Source organism: Stigmatopora nigra, chromosome 15 (genome assembly GCF_051989575.1).
Source record: "Stigmatopora nigra isolate UIUO_SnigA chromosome 15, RoL_Snig_1.1, whole genome shotgun sequence".
Classification (NCBI taxonomy): domain Eukaryota; kingdom Metazoa; phylum Chordata; class Actinopteri; order Syngnathiformes; family Syngnathidae; genus Stigmatopora; species Stigmatopora nigra.
In genome coordinates this window covers 10,023-24,469 of record NC_135522.1, presented here as the reverse complement: position 1 = coordinate 24,469, position 14,447 = coordinate 10,023, and the positions used below count along the sequence as shown (strand labels likewise).

Here is a 14,447-nt window from a genome sequence, read left to right as displayed (position 1 = left end):
CCACTGTCCAAATGTTTTTCTTATTTACCTGATATTGGCACCACCACAAAATGGTCGTTTTTGGGGCTTTATTTTGAGTGGAACTTGAAAATAAAGATTTCATTCTTCACTCGCACACCGGGCGCTGGAACATTCACGTGAGCAGAAGACATTGGAGGTGAGGAGCTTTTGAGCGGTCACCCCGGCCGACTTTCAACCTCTCGCAGTCGCTGGCGCAAGGCGGCGGACTGGCGCCTGGCGCTCTGGAGCTGGCTTTCCTTTACGCGCAGCAGCAACTGGAATCACGTGGCTGCATTTGAGACTGGTGGCAAAGAAGGAAGCGTGGTGGACTCGGCACGGGCTCACCTGCATCTTGCGAAGACCGGCGGCGGCGGCGCCGTCCGCGGGGAGTGCGCCGGGCCCCTCCATCCTGGCCGCCAGCTGAGCGCTCAGCTCCTACCGGGAGACGACGGAACGGTAAGTCAGCCGGAAAGTCGCCCCGTTCTCGTGTAATGACAATGGCGGGGCTAAGTCAATTGAATTAGCTCCGCCCAAACCGAAGCGTCGGGTCCCAACTCGCTCGGGATTTGAGCCACCTGGTTTTGCTCGGCCAGGTCCCGGTTCTCTTTCTGCCGCCGGCTCAACATTTCCCTCTGGGCGTCCAGTCGTTGAGTGGCGCGGGTCATCTCCACGCACTTGATTGTCAAGCCGTAGGACAGATCTTCCACCTCCCGCTGACACGCCGCCAGCTCCTGGCTGACACGTCCGTGCCTTACGTGCCCGCGGCGGGTTCGCGGGCGGCGGCTGTCGGGCGGGCGGGTGGCTCGTGTACCTGTGCTGTCTGTAGACTTCCTCCATCAGGGCGTTCCCCGTCACGTTGAGGCTCCGGCATCTCCTCTGCACTTCCCTGTCCAGTTCCACGCGGTGAGCGCGCTGGACGGCTTCCATGGCTGACGGAGGAGAGAATTCCGCCGCGGAGCATCTTAAAGGTGGGTGGCCCGGCTGGCCTCCGTGGGCCTCGGATGGGTGCGGCGGCTCACCGGTTGCCGTGGAGACGGCCTCCTCCTCCAGCATGCGGTCCCTCTGGACTAGGAGGCTCTCCACTTCCCGCCGGTGTTGCCGCTGCAGCTCCTCCACCGCCGCCACGTGACAATCCTCCATGGTGGCCAGGCCGCGCTCGCACTCGGCCTGAAAAAGCGCCGGCATTTGTCACGGTTGGCCGACAAGGCATCTCACCCCTGACCCAGACGCCAAATCCGACATTTAGCCCCGGGCGGGCCCAAGGAGCCAATCGGAGACCGAGGCGTCGCGTCGCTTATGCCCGCAGTCCACTTTTCACGACAAAGTGCGCCTGACGGAGCGCCTTCCCTCACCTTGATCTTTTGCAACTCCCGCTGGTGTCGGATCTGATCGGAGGCCAGCCGCCCCTCCAGGTCCCGCACGCGGCCCGTCATCGTAGAGGCTTCTCCGGCGTCTTCCCGCCCGCACGGGCTAGCCACGCGCCCCTCCTGGCGGGAGAGCCTGCGGCGTAGTCGGGCGTTTTCTTCCAGCAAGCGGTCACATCTGCCGGTCACGTGACAGCAGAAGCCCGTCTCGGTGGAGAAAATGAAGGTGGCTCGCAAACGGTCCGCCGTCATTCCCGCCTTCTCCCGAGCGCCGGAGGACGTGGTGTCGGTCCAGGATGTGATGCTCTGGGCCATCTTCCTCAACGGTTCCAGCTCGCCGCCGCTCTCCGGGTAGTCCCGTGTCCGCGGGACCCTTCCCAGAATCTCCGGGAGCCATCTCCCCGCTAAGCCGGGGGGGCTCCCGTCTTCGCCTAGTGTGTCGCCACTGCACGTGGCCGCTCTATTTCCCGCGACGGTGTCCGGGAGCGCTCCGTCTCGTCCTGGCGGACGGGAAGCGGCGGCGCCGTCCAAGAGCACGCTCCAAAGCTCCTCCGGCTTCGGCTGGCCCGGAGCCTCCTCCCGGTGGCCCGTCTTGGTCTTTCCTGCGTCCAGTCTGTCCACAACCTCCAGGAACCTGTCCACAACCTTCCACTTGAGCTCGCTCCACTCCAGCAGGCGGCGTGCGCTTTGATCCGCGGCGGCGGAGCCGAGGGCCCGGCCGCACGGGGCATTTTGTTCCTTGGGGGCGCCATTCTCCACTTGCAGCCGCTCGCAGCTCAGCTCCAAAGCGCGCAGCTTCCCCTCCATCTGGGCCACTTTGGCCTCGGTGGCTCGGAAGCACCGGAGCAGAGAGCGCTCGTCCTCCCCCGGCCCGCGCTGCACTCCCGGGACGTCCAGCCACTCCGCCTGTCCGGAAAGCTCTTCTTCCGGGACCTCCAGCCTCTCCGCCTGTCCGGTAAGCTCTTTTTCCGGGACCTCCGGCTTCCCCGTCGGTCCGGGAGGCTCTTCTTCCGGGACCTCCAATCTCCCTGCCAGTCCGGGAAGCTCTTCTTCCGGACGTGGGACCTGGTGGTCGGCCTCGCCGGGACTGCCCTTCTGCCGGAAGCCAGGCGTGGGCGCTTCCCTGACGGGCTCACGGTCGCCTTCGGAGTCCGGACGGGGTGGCGCATCCGTTCCCGGGACCTCTCCGCAGTCTCCCGCAAATTCTTCCCGGTCCCGACTTCCATTCGGGGGCGGACCGACCGGCCGCAAGTCCCAGTCGTCGTCCGACGAGGGGGAAGCCGCGCTCTGGCGCCGGACGGTAAGCAGATCGTCCGTCTCGTCTGGGCGGGGCCGCTCGAGGATGGTGTTTCCTGGAAGGTGGAGCTGGTCTCCGGATTTTTGCAAACTTTGCAACTTTAGTCAAGGCCAGATAAGGGGAGATGTGACGTAGTCAGGTTTGATGGAGCAGAAGCGGAATGTAGAGGAATGTAGAGGAATGCAGAGGCTTACCGTGGCGGCGGCGGCGTCGCAGGTAGTCCAGACCCTCAATCGAGCTTCCAGTTCTCGTCGGCTGCGCTCGGACAATTCCAGCTGACGTTTCAGTTCCTCCAGCTGCAAAGGCAAAAGGGGCAAGTCTGAGACGGGAACAGCCGAGACGGCGGACGGGCGGCCGCTGGCTATTCCCGGCGTGACGTCGGCCATTTCCCCTGTACTTGGGAGACGGCGGGACCGACTGATTCGGCGTGGCTAGTCAATTAGTCGGCAGCTGAGTTCGTTATGAGGCCGGCGACTTGCTCGTTTGTGACTTTGGGAGTCGAGCGCTGTTAATTTGTCAGTGAGTTAGCGGGTGGCCAGTTGTTGGCCCGGCAGGGGTTAGCAGAATGCTTTAGATTCATGGTTTCTAACGGACCACAATGTTCCCGAGACAACTAACTGCTTGGAGTCCATTATTGACTTTTGTGTTTGGCCAACCAACCTACCAAAAAGGTAGGTCAGACCCTCAAAGCGATTTACCGAGTGACTGGCAACTACAAGATAGTCACTTTGTTAGTAGGTCAGTTAGCAAGTGAGCTACTGATCCGGGCACGTAATGACTTGGTGAGTGCTTTGTGAGTGAGCGAGTTGTCAAGTGAGTTATTTAGCAGAAGGTGGCTTCGCCGAGCGCCTTTGTTTCTCCGGCTCAGCTCATGGACAAATCAGTTGTTGACTGAGCTGTCCTTGCTGATCGATTCTTTGCCATGATATGAGTTTGATCATTTGCTTGGTCAGCCACTACTATGGAGACCCGAATAATAGTAGGGAGTGGAAAATTCCAAATGAATTAATAATAGTTGGCACCGGAATAATAGTACTACTACTACTACTACTAATCATTATTTTTTGAATTTTCCAATGCCTACTATTATTCCGGTGCCTACCATTATTAATTCATTTGGAATTTTCCACTCCCTACTATTATTCCAGTGCCTACTATTATTCGGGTCTTCATAGTACCTTAGTTGACGCGTGTGTGAGTTAATTTTAGGAATTGGTTATTTTGCTCCCCAGCGAGTCGGTGGTCAAATGGCGCAGTCTGGAGTACGGGCGTCTGTGCGACGCCCCCGTGCCGGTACTGACCGCCTCGGCACAGTGGTGCGCCGATTCCGCCTTGTCGTCGATGCGGTGCATCTTGCCGCTCCTCAGGGAGTTCTTCCTCTCCACCTGCTTCCAGCAGGCCTCCATTTGGTGCTTGAGAGTGGCAGCGGCCGCCGCGTCGCCCATCACTTCTCGGCCGGGGGGCAGGCCCAGGATTCTCTCGAAGCGCCTCCTCCTGGCCTCCCTCCTCTTCTTCTTCTCCAGCTCGCCGCACGGGGCCGGCGACGGCGACAGCGACAGCGGGGTGGGAGAGCGAGCCACGTCTGCCGTCTCCCCCGAGACGGCGGGCGGGCGAAAGTCGGCCCAGTCGAAAGTCTTGTAGCGGCCTTCCCGCTTCCGCTCCAGAACGCCCCGAGGCTTGGGAAGTCCGTCCCGAGTCGTGCATTCTTTGGGCAGAGATTCGGGCTTCGGGTCACCGCCGCCAACCGCCAAGCCCGATAAACTGAAAGCAGAGCAGCCGTCGTGTTATGTCCTTCAACTAGCACTGCGCTTTGCTATCTTCAAATTATCTGACAGAATGAAGTGTTTGGGATCTCAATGAGTTTCCCGCTCCCCGATTAGAGAAACCTGTGGATTTGCATCGGATCCAAAGGATCCAACGGGCCGCTTGGCTGGCCGGCCGGACGCTACCGCCTCAAGCTCGATTGAACGCCGCTCTTAAGTCAGGTTCGACTCTCAAACTGAATCACCCAAACGTGCCGCCCACAAAGCCAGACAAAAGAAGGAAAATCTGTTCTACGCAAATACCCGCCATATACCCTTTACGGAGGTGCTGACCACGGAGCGATTTGGACACGCGTCAAATGGCACGAGCCTACTCGACATCTTGTTATGAAGAAAACTCGGGGAGAAGAAGCAGGGTGCATGGACCACTGTCAAAATGCCATCTCAGTGCATTTGCGGAAGACGATCGTACCCGCTGACGTCGGGGGCCGCGCGCCTGTTTTTCAAAAGAGCTTGGATCCAGTTCCTCCGTATTCCCACCGTCATGGCCGACAGCGTGCACACGCCTCTGGGAGTCTGGAAGACGCCGGCGGAAACTTGGAGGCGGGTCTGGCCGCGGAAGCAAAAGGACGTTTCACCTTACGTGGATCTGAAGGCCGTAGTTCTTGTGCACCTGCTGCTCCGATACTTTGAAAGACTCGCTCAAGTCCACGTGGCCTTCCTGCTCCGAAGCCTGGACGCAAGGGAAAGAGTTTGAGGGAAGCCGTCCGAGGCCACCGATGCGGAAGGATGCTCGCGGACCTCCTCGGCTAGGATGTCCTTGTAGAACGCCAGGCGGTCGGCAAATAAGACAAACCAGTATTTTCTCCACTAGGAGAAGACAAGGACAAAGTTGAGGCGGCGGCGGCGGCACAACGTTGCCCGGAAAATGAAGCGGCCACGGAAGCGAGGGCAGCCAGGTTGATGCCACTACCTGAGCGTCCTCGTCCAACTTCACCAGCCAACCTTTTTTGCACGCTGACAAATCTGGCTGCAAAAACAAAGAAAAATGCGGAATGAAAAGACTGCCAATTGGGTCAAGCGTCAAGCTGTCTTTCCTCCTCCAATGGGTAAGTAGCTCTCTACCAGCTCTCTACCAGCTTTCTACCAGCCCTCTACTAGCCCTCTCCTAGCCCTCTCCTAGCCCTCTCCTAGCCCTCTCCTAGCCCTCTACTAGCCCTCTCCTAGCCCTCTACTAGCCCTCTACTAGCCCTCTACTAGCCCTCTCCTAGCCCTCTCCTAGCCCTCTCCTAGCCCTCTCCTAGCCCTCTACTAGCCCTCTACTAGCCCTCTACTAGCCCTCTACTAGCCCTCTACTAGTCCTCTACTAGCTCTCTACTCCCTCCCTCAGGGGGTGTCCCCTTGCTCAACATAGTTGTCCTTATCTTCTCTGGCCAGCGTATAGCATATTCAATCAATGGTCTTGTTCCCCTATTTTTCTTGTTTGTTCTGTTTTTTTCTTTTTTCAAACTTGCACTCTCTTCTGTGCCGCTAGATTTTCTTCACAAGCGCAACAGTCAGACCGGTCGCATCAAAAGGCGCTCAGCTGGAGGCGTACCCTCTCCCAAGTTCTCCCTCCCGCAACAGATTGATCGGGTCCTTCCAGCCCACCGCCTTTACCTCTCTCTTGGCGGGCTCTGAGTCACCGCCATCCCCGTACGTCCTCAGGCGGCGGTCCGTGGCGTCGCGGCTGCAAAACGTAGAACGGGCTGGGGTTAGAGTTAAGGTTAGATGGACGGATGGCGGGTGGTTTGGCACCCAGCGGTCTTAACGCTCACCCACCCCACGGGCTGAGCGTCCGTGCCGTGCGCCCGCGTTTTAGCAGAAGGGCTCTCTTGCTCGTTGGGCTCCCGGCACGGATCGAAAGGTCTGCGGGCGTCGCCGATGTCCCATGCGTTGCGGTCTGCGCAGAGAATGTAGGGCAACTTTGGCGGTTCTGTTTGAAATTGTGAGGAAAGAGTCTGGGCTGTTTGTGCCTGCCTGCATGCCTGCCTGCCTGCCTGCACAATATCCTTAATACGTTAGCTTCTCTACTGCATAACTCAATCCCTTTCATTCGATAGCTAGGACTGCTGACTTGTCACCACTTTTCAGCGCCACTACTACTATTTGGTCGGGAAACGTTTTTGTCCCGGCCAAAACAAACATATAGGCAATGGTAGAAAGCCATTGGAGACGGTCAACAATTGGACTCCACCTGACACGCAGGTGACTCCGAGGCTCATGCGGATCTCCCGGAGTCGCAACTCTTCGCCGCCAGCCTCTCCTTGAGAGGCTGGGGCGGCCATGTTGCCGGGAGAAGGTACCTGCATGTGTAGAGGAAAAAGGACGCCGATGTTTTGAGGCAAAGACAGTATGGGCTCGGCGCGTACCTGCATGCTGGCGGCGTCCACTTTGCGTTTCTTCTTGAGGGTGCCGGCATTGGCCTGCACAAAGACCACCAGCTGATCACCCCACCTGCGAGGAGAGGGTTAGGGTCAGTCAAACGAAGGGGGGAGCCGTAGACGTGTTTGGACAAGGGTACCCGTTGATGGTGTCCTTGCTGTCGGCCCGCACGTAGACTTCCCGCAGTGTCGTGATGATGCACAATGTGTTCTTCTGGCCGGTCCGCGCTTCCGCATCCAAGATGGCCGTGCACGCGTTCATGTCCAGCGTGCCCTGAGGCAAAGTGCACGGCTAGAAGAAGAAAAAAAGATATTGTAGCTCCGCTGGTGAATTCCTCTCCGTATTGACATTTGACAGGAGAGTGGCTATTGCCAACGACTCGCTGGTTAAAGTCAGGAAATGTTTCTTTGGGCCATTTTTTTTCAACGTTGGCTCTTTAAAGACACAAGCCATTGATTTACATCTATCAGAAAAAGGAGACATTTTGAAGAGTCAACTCGACGGCACAACGGAGGCTACAAGGATGGTACAAGGTGTTAATGGGGAGGAGGCGACGGGACAATTTGCTAATCTCAAAGTAACATCTGGAGCCCCTCACCAGATCGTCCAATGCGAAGGTCACCACACCGTGCTCGTACAAAACAAAGAAGCGACGTTGCCACTTCTGCGGGAAGGGAGACGGACAAAACATCATCAGGCAGGTAAGGCGCTCTCTCTTTCTCGCCCGCCGCCGCCGCCGCCACCGTCGTCGCTGCCGCCGCGCCGCCCCTTACCCTGGATCTGGCTGGGGTCTGCTCAAAGTCTGTGCCTTCGGGCGCCAAACACAGCCAGCCAGCGTACAGCGCCTTGGCCTGTGTACAAATCAGTCATGGGCACACGTCAGCAGGTTGACATTTTAATAATGTCGCGTTTCACATCTTCAGCAGTGCCCTCGTACAGTCCACGTTTGAAAGCCTTCACTGTACCTACTTGACTTGAAAAATAGAAAAGCATCGAGCACAAAGTGCAAAGGCAACGTATTAACAAAAATCTATATTAAAAATGTCTACCAATGACACGAATTGGACTCCGAAAAATGTGAAATATTTCAACTCTTCAATCTGGCACCCTTAATATTGCAAGCCAATTTTGTGATTGCACTCACCTTGTAATTACAGGCTACAGCAAAAGATTCCATCTTCTTCAACAAATACATTGATGATAGAACGTTTTGGACGCAGTAAATAGGTATGGAGCACAGTGTGTTTGTCGAGTCCTCACCCAAATCCCCCCTCCCCCCACCCCCCAAATAGATGAAAACAACAACAACAAAAACGATACGATGGCTCTGTTTGTATTGCGGTTTGAAATGTTGCAGTGTTTTTATCATAGCATGAAGATCTTGGAGCCAACTTCAGGAGGGAGTACAGCCCAACTTTGTAGCATTTCAAAGACAGGAGATCATAAGCAATAGCTCACCACAGTTGCAAATTATTTAGCCGTTTGAAAATTCAACTTTGCGCTTTGTACTTACATTCTCCATTCGTGGGTGCGTGGGCACGTGCACTTCCCGGGACTTGAAGCAGTTTTGACATTTACTTTTGTTGAAAATATTGGCCTGAAACGCCTTGCACGCCATCTTTGGGAAAATTCGGCCAAAATTGTGCTCGGTGACTTTCGTCCTTGTCGCTCCTCTTGCTTTTTTTTTTTTTTTGCGCTTCGCTCGTCTTTCCCTCGCACGGGGCGAGAGTGTGACGTCACGAGCACGGCGTCACGAGCACGGCGTCACTGCACGTCGGCAGGGAGCCTAGAAACGAAAGTCCTCAGGGTTAACCCCGCTTTCGAGACCTTCGTTTCGTATGCAAATATTTGACGTTTCTATGATAAACGGCGTTGGTGGGGGAGGGGGGAACAGCTGCAGTTTTGAAACCCTGGCAAACAAATGTACGCTTCTCGATTTGATTGGAGTGGCCTCTAGCTCTGCTCCATCATCGACTAAAACCACGTCTGGCGTCTCAAATTTTACATGATTGAAAATCAGTGATGAATGATGACAGTTGTAGGCTGTCCAGGGCCTGCGACACATTATCTGCTGGCCTAAAAATAATATGAATCTTAGACTAATGATATAATTATGTTAGGTCGATGAATAATGATTAAATAATTCCAAATGATCTTTCTGACAGCTTCCTTTCATTGAGTTCCCGCGTTTGTGCTGCTTCCAGGTTGTGTTTTAGTATTTCAGCATTTGACCAATCACATTTGAGCCAAGATTTGTTGCCAGGTTCAGAAATCTGCCCGGAGCCCTTCATCAACAGTAGTGCGAGTACCGTCCCTTACAACAAGCGTCGTTCAGACAGACAAGAGTCGCTTTAGCCATCGCAATTCGAATCGGTGACACCGAGGGAATTCGAGTGGGCGGGCGTACGTCGACGACGTCACATTTTCGACATCCCGTGATTGGACGGGGAGAGAACGCGAGAGTGAGAGAGAACACGAGAGAAAGAAAGAGAGAGAGAGAGAGAGCGAGCGAGCGCGCACGCACGAGCCCGTGATAGCACAAGCGCATGTATATGTGTTGTTGTCTTGATTATATCGCGCCTTTGTCAATCCACAATGGCTGAAGGAGGAGAAGAAATTGGATTTAGTTTGGCTGTCGAAGCCAAATATAGGACGGATTTTTTCAAGGAAGAGAAGCTCAACAAAGCTCCGAAGCTAGCTTTCCTGCCACCAACGGGAAAAGGAAAATGATTTGTACTCCACTTTCCGTCCACTAACTACGGCGCGGTATCCCTGGCTCACAGGTGAAGAAAAACAGGTAAATATTAATGAGACTGTTAGCCGGTGTCATTTTTGTTTGGGGCAAGCACGAACTTTCATTTCGGGTTATGACTGAAACGCACGGATAATCTGCACGACAGAGTGGATGTGTGGTGGGAAGCGGTCAGCAATGGTTACCTATTTCTGACACAAGTAGTAAGAGTATTCATTCCAAACGATGATCTTTGTGATGCATTCTTTCAACCTAAATAGAACTTTGTTTTTGAAGGTTCCCCCAAGACAGTGGAAATGCTGAATGTCAACATTTTTATTTCATCCCATTTTTGACAATTGAGGACGACGAGCGAGTGAGTGAGCGAGCGAGCCACTGCCACCGCTGCTTTAGAGGGTACAGTTGGCCTCGGGTGACAGCCGGCACTTGGCCACCGTCAGGTAAGTTTCCACCTGCGCACGTACACGCACACACACACACACACGTGTCAATAATCATGCGAGGGCTAGCTACACGTAATGCGTGGCCATAAGACGCTGACCTTGTGCATGTCCTTCTTGAAACACGCCAGCAGTTCGTACATTCCTCCCAAGGACTCGTCGTCCGTGGCACTTTGATAGTAGTTCCCGTAGAGCGCCAGTTGGAGGGCTGAGCTGTCCATCGACATCTCGGCTTCGTCCTGATTGGCCTGAAGGAACAACTCGTTCGGGGACGCCCTTAACGGCTCGCCCCACTTACCGTTCATCGTTTGCGTGCATGTGCGTCTACGTTTTCACCTTGATCAGCAGGAGAATTCCCATCTTGAGTTCGGCAAGTTTAGAGGAAACTTGATTTCTGGGGGCCGAGCCCCCAGAGAGGGAACGGCTGGGGAATTCCCAACATTCCACCAACTGGTACGAAATGGACAACAGCCTTATGACCTGAAACCACCCCAAAACAAACCCAAGAGACCAAACATCAAGAGCAGCGAGGAGTGGCGCCCCCGGCCGGCTTCAACTTTGAATGGCAAGAAATGAGTCGGGGGGGCCCGTCGACCGACCGAGCTCCGTTGCGTGTCTTGCTTGTCCAGGGGGCTGACGATGTAATCGGACTTGCAGAAATCTCGAAGGAAGATTTTGTTGAGCTGGCGCTGATCCTCCATCTGCAGAGAAGCCTCCTAGGGAGAAGGCGCAAATCAGCAGGAAAAAAAAAAAAAAACGCTAAACATTTGAAAAGGCAGTCGGCGCAGCCACACTCACAAAATCGGCAAATAGCCTCTGGGCCAGGAGGTGGAGGTGCTGCACCCGACTCACGGCGATGGCAAACACTCGCTGGCTGTCCGGGACCAGCTGACAACGCACGGCGGACAGCGTAGCCAGTGACAGGAAGAGAACCACTGCAAGAGACGGAAGAGCGAGGACGGAATTGGCGTCGAGCGATGCCAACGTGGAGGGAGCAATTGCCCACATTGGCGTCGTCAAGCGATGCCAACGTGGTGGAGCAATTGCCCACATTGGCTTCGTCAAGCGATGCCAACGTGGAGGGAGCAATTGCCCACATTGGCGTCGTCAAGCGATGCCAACGTGGTGAAGCAATTGCTCCGCCGTAGGTTGCGTTTTGCAAAGAAACTCTGATGATGCCCATTTTGACTTTTGGCCAAAGCGACAAGAAGAAAAGCCAATGTAAGGAATGGCGCCGCAAGTGGGAATTGCCGCCGGCCGAGATCTCCTACCTTTGTCCATTGCTACCCCTCCTTTGACTCTATGCCGTGTTCGTCCTTCTTATAGCGTCAAAATCCAGTTTACATGTATGAGCCGGAAAAAAATGCACGGGCGCTGTGAAGCCACACTGTCACAGCCTTTCATTTCCCATTCCAATTCCGCGTTTATTTAGACGGTGTACTTTGTAGAAATTCGACTATTGAGTGTTTGGGAAGAAAAATGTCAAATACCCGCGAGAACCACAATTTTGTGCTTAAATCCGTTAGCCGAGGCGAATCATTCAGTGTTTTGGGATGTTGACACATTCGCGTTTATGAATATCAATCAGTGACACCTGAAAAGGGCAACAAAGAGTTGTTGTCCCAGTACCCTTGGCCTCATCGCATTTGAGACCAGACAAGACGGGACGTCACCGTCGGTCCGCCGTCCACGTCCCTCGTTCGTTCGCCGGTAAACACGCCATGGCTTTTCATCCGCGGTCGTCTCTCATCGCCGACTCGCCCGGCTTCCGCGCGCAAAGTCTCTTGTTGTGCCCGTTTGTTTGTGCCGATGGAGTCATGGTGCTGACCTTCAAAGCCTTTTAATATTCCTGTCGGTCCGACAGCTGATACCGTGATTGCGCATGCATTTTAATCGCCCCCATAATGTCAGAACTCCATTCTAAAGGCAGCCAAATGTGATAGAAAATAGCTATAACTGCATTAACCATCAAGGTGTTCAGCATTTGCTTTAATGATATGTGGCACCATTTAGCATTGTGAATGGTTAAAATGTCTAGACCCGGAATGTAAGCCGACCCCCACTTTTTCCACGCTTGTGTCAATGCAAAAAACACCGCCTTATATTCAGCCCAATACTATTGGATCGTTGTGTGGAGGAAACAAACGGTGGGGCTGTGGTCATTCGTGTTTGCGCTCTAATTTTATGTGTGGTTTGACCGTTTTACGTCAAAATAATGACTAGATTCTGAAATTTGTGTATTATTGTTTTGGGGCTCTAATGACTGTAGAGTCTCTTGGTTAGGTTTAGTGGAGTTTAGTTCAAAATTCCCATGAAATAACATAAAATTGAAAGCTATGACATGAAATTCAAAAGTCTTTCAAGTATATCTAAAACATGATGAATTATTTTCTTAAGCACTGTGCAGGTTAACTGTGAAAGTACTATATCATTGTTTTATTATTTTTATTGAATATTTTTAATAGGGTGTGATGGCGTCTGGACATCTGTTATACTGGTTCTTTGCCAGGAATGTTTTGAACACGTACTCAAATACTCAAGTACGTACTCATAAAGATTACTTTCATTGTGCTGTACTTTTTCATAATTTGCAAAACCACAATATTTCAACCAAGGTAAAAACTTAATAATAACAGTAGAATCAGCTATTCCCCCTTGTTAAAGAGAGACAAGATCAATAAAATGATTTGGTGACATGTACACAAAGACTTTTTAATCATTAAACTGAAGGGAAGTAACATTTGACATTTCAAAAAGTCAAATAACCAACATTAACTTCCAGAAGAGCTGTGTCTTTTTCACAGGAAGGCTAAATCACTGACGCGTCCAGGAGAAGCCACAAAAAAAGAGGCAGGACAGCTCCTTTCTTTCTCCGAGGAATGCACAATCGGAGAGACCAGGCGCCCCAGGGATGGCGGAGGCGATATGATGAACCCATAGCTTTTGTCCGTGTCACAGCCTTCAATCTGTGTGACAGCCTTCATCGGTGTCACCGCCCCGCTGCATCTTTTTCATAGAGGATTTGAATGTCACGCAATCTTGCCCTGATTAAACAAATGATACAGAAAGAGAGTCGTCGAGAATGGAGACATGTCCAAGAAATGTATCTTATTTTTTATGCACAGTCAACCGGAAGTTATTTGGATTCAGGGTTGAACTTTGGCCGATGTCAAGTGTATCCGAGCACAAAACTACATTTTGTGTAATATTACAATATTGACGTAATTAATTTCGAAAAAATACATATCACCAGATTTACTGTCATGGTGCTTTTATGTTTTGTGAACCAAAAATAGTTTTGTTTCAAAGGCATTGGCTTTTGTTGACATGACACAAAACTGCTCAACGTGCTATATTATTCGAGTTGAATCGTATTGAAACGAAGCGTTAGAATTTATTTTACACCTATAGGATGTAGAGCAGTGACTTTGATGTCGGGAGCCGTGGAGCGCTAACCTCGCGGGAACTAACTGTGCGGCGGACTGGATCAAAACGGCTAGCCACAACACCAAGAAGGCCACCTCGGAGCAGGCCGTCCCGTCCTTGTCATCTTTGCGTCCAGCGACGGAAACTGGACGGCCAAGGCCAGAGTGACGCTCACGCCTTTCATCAACGCAGGTGTGTGTGTGTGTGTGTGTGTGTGTGTGTGTGTGTGTGTGTGTGTGCGCGCGCGCCACAACACCATGTCCAGAACCTGTTACCTGCAATTAATATCAAATCATCTTTGTGTCATCAGAAAAAGTCACTGTCCCGTGTTCCTGTTAGTTTGAAGAAATCGATGTCGGAGAGCTGGACTTTAACAAAGGAGAGTTTCTGACAGGACCCCAGGGATAACAATTCCCGGAATATAGGACGGGCCGATGATTGGGCCTTCTACTTTGAAACATGTGACCTTTGGCGAGGGAGGTCTAAGACAAATACGTACTCATAAAGATTACTTTCGTTGTGCTGTACTTTTTCATAATTTGCAAAAACACAATATTTCAACTAAGGTAAAAACTTAATAATAACAGTAGAATCAGCTATTCCCCCTTGTTAAAAAAAAAGAAAATCGTCTAATAGCCAGTGAATCAAAATACAATGTTTGGATGACGGGGAGAATAAAAAATGGCAAGTCATATAATCATTCCAGTTCCGGAAGCAAGGTTTGGACATTTTAAATGAAGTGCATACCTGTCAACTGGTACGTTCTCGCCGTAATTGGTACAACTGAAAGCCCATTTTTATATTGGTACGCTGTACACATGAAAATGGTACGCTAAACGGTGATTTTGAGAATCGTTCCCGGAAACGCATGTCTGCCAAGTGATATATGTACCGGCGCCTCTGATTGGCTAAAAAAAAAAGATCATGATAAACATTTCGTTTTGTAACACTTTCACCATGTGATTTCCGTTTCCTGTTCCC

General features: G+C 52.4%; 2 protein-coding genes and 1 long non-coding RNA gene across 5 annotated transcripts; 1 reads left to right on the top strand and 2 right to left on the bottom strand.

Annotated features, from left to right (window-relative positions):
- Positions 1–54: 54 nt before the first annotated feature.
- On the bottom strand, positions 55–9,206 carry LOC144208698 (uncharacterized). Of its 3 annotated transcripts, XM_077734684.1 has the most exons (20): positions 8,362–9,205; positions 7,622–7,699; positions 7,447–7,512; positions 6,988–7,139; positions 6,836–6,920; positions 6,661–6,769; positions 6,246–6,399; positions 6,084–6,153; positions 5,398–5,454; positions 5,226–5,294; positions 5,068–5,157; positions 4,897–5,000; positions 3,963–4,422; positions 2,856–2,957; positions 1,353–2,759; positions 1,020–1,167; positions 812–929; positions 576–735; positions 346–435; positions 55–275 (listed from the first exon to the last, which is right to left on the bottom strand). In XM_077734684.1, exons 1-20 carry the CDS (start codon positions 8,464–8,466, stop codon positions 177–179), a joined length of 3,723 nt encoding a protein of 1,240 aa, XP_077590810.1. In that variant the 5' UTR covers positions 8,467–9,205; the 3' UTR covers positions 55–176. The 3 variants fall into 3 exon arrangements, with proteins under 3 accessions (XP_077590810.1, XP_077590808.1, XP_077590809.1); XM_077734682.1 differs by having other exon boundaries at positions 576–929; positions 8,362–9,206; XM_077734683.1 differs by having other exon boundaries at positions 576–929; positions 6,246–6,366.
- Position 9,207: 1 nt separating this feature from the next.
- On the top strand, positions 9,208–14,203 carry LOC144208703 (uncharacterized). Its single transcript, XR_013328907.1, has 4 exons — positions 9,208–9,645; positions 9,877–10,040; positions 13,452–13,658; positions 13,777–14,203. It is a non-coding gene; the product is annotated as an uncharacterized LOC144208703 (long non-coding RNA).
- On the bottom strand, positions 9,898–11,469 carry gh1 (growth hormone 1). Its single transcript, XM_077734688.1, has 6 exons — positions 11,312–11,469; positions 10,839–10,975; positions 10,640–10,756; positions 10,377–10,520; positions 10,142–10,288; positions 9,898–10,052 (listed from the first exon to the last, which is right to left on the bottom strand). The coding sequence occupies exons 1-6, from the start codon at positions 11,319–11,321 to the stop codon at positions 9,990–9,992; spliced, it is 618 nt and encodes a 205-aa protein (XP_077590814.1). The 5' UTR covers positions 11,322–11,469; the 3' UTR covers positions 9,898–9,989.
- Positions 14,204–14,447: the final 244 nt, after the last annotated feature.

Excerpts from the sequence above, each read along its gene's own strand:
- LOC144208698 (XM_077734682.1), bottom strand. The coding sequence starts at position 8,466 with ATGGCGTGCAAGGCGTTTCAGGCCAATATTTTCAACAAAAGTAAATGT. Across the intron at positions 7,513-7,621 it reads AGACCCCAGCCAGATCCAGG|AAGTGGCAACGTCGCTTCTT; the intron begins GTAAGGGGCGGC and ends CCCTTCCCGCAG. Across the intron at positions 6,154-6,245 it reads ACGGACGCTCAGCCCGTGGG|CCGCGACGCCACGGACCGCC; the intron begins GTGGGTGAGCGT and ends TACGTTTTGCAG.
- gh1 (XM_077734688.1), bottom strand. Across the intron at positions 10,757-10,838 it reads AGAGGCTATTTGCCGATTTT|GAGGCTTCTCTGCAGATGGA; the intron begins GTGAGTGTGGCT and ends CCTTCTCCCTAG. Across the intron at positions 10,053-10,141 it reads TCAAGAAGGACATGCACAAG|GTGGAAACTTACCTGACGGT; the intron begins GTCAGCGTCTTA and ends GTACGTGCGCAG.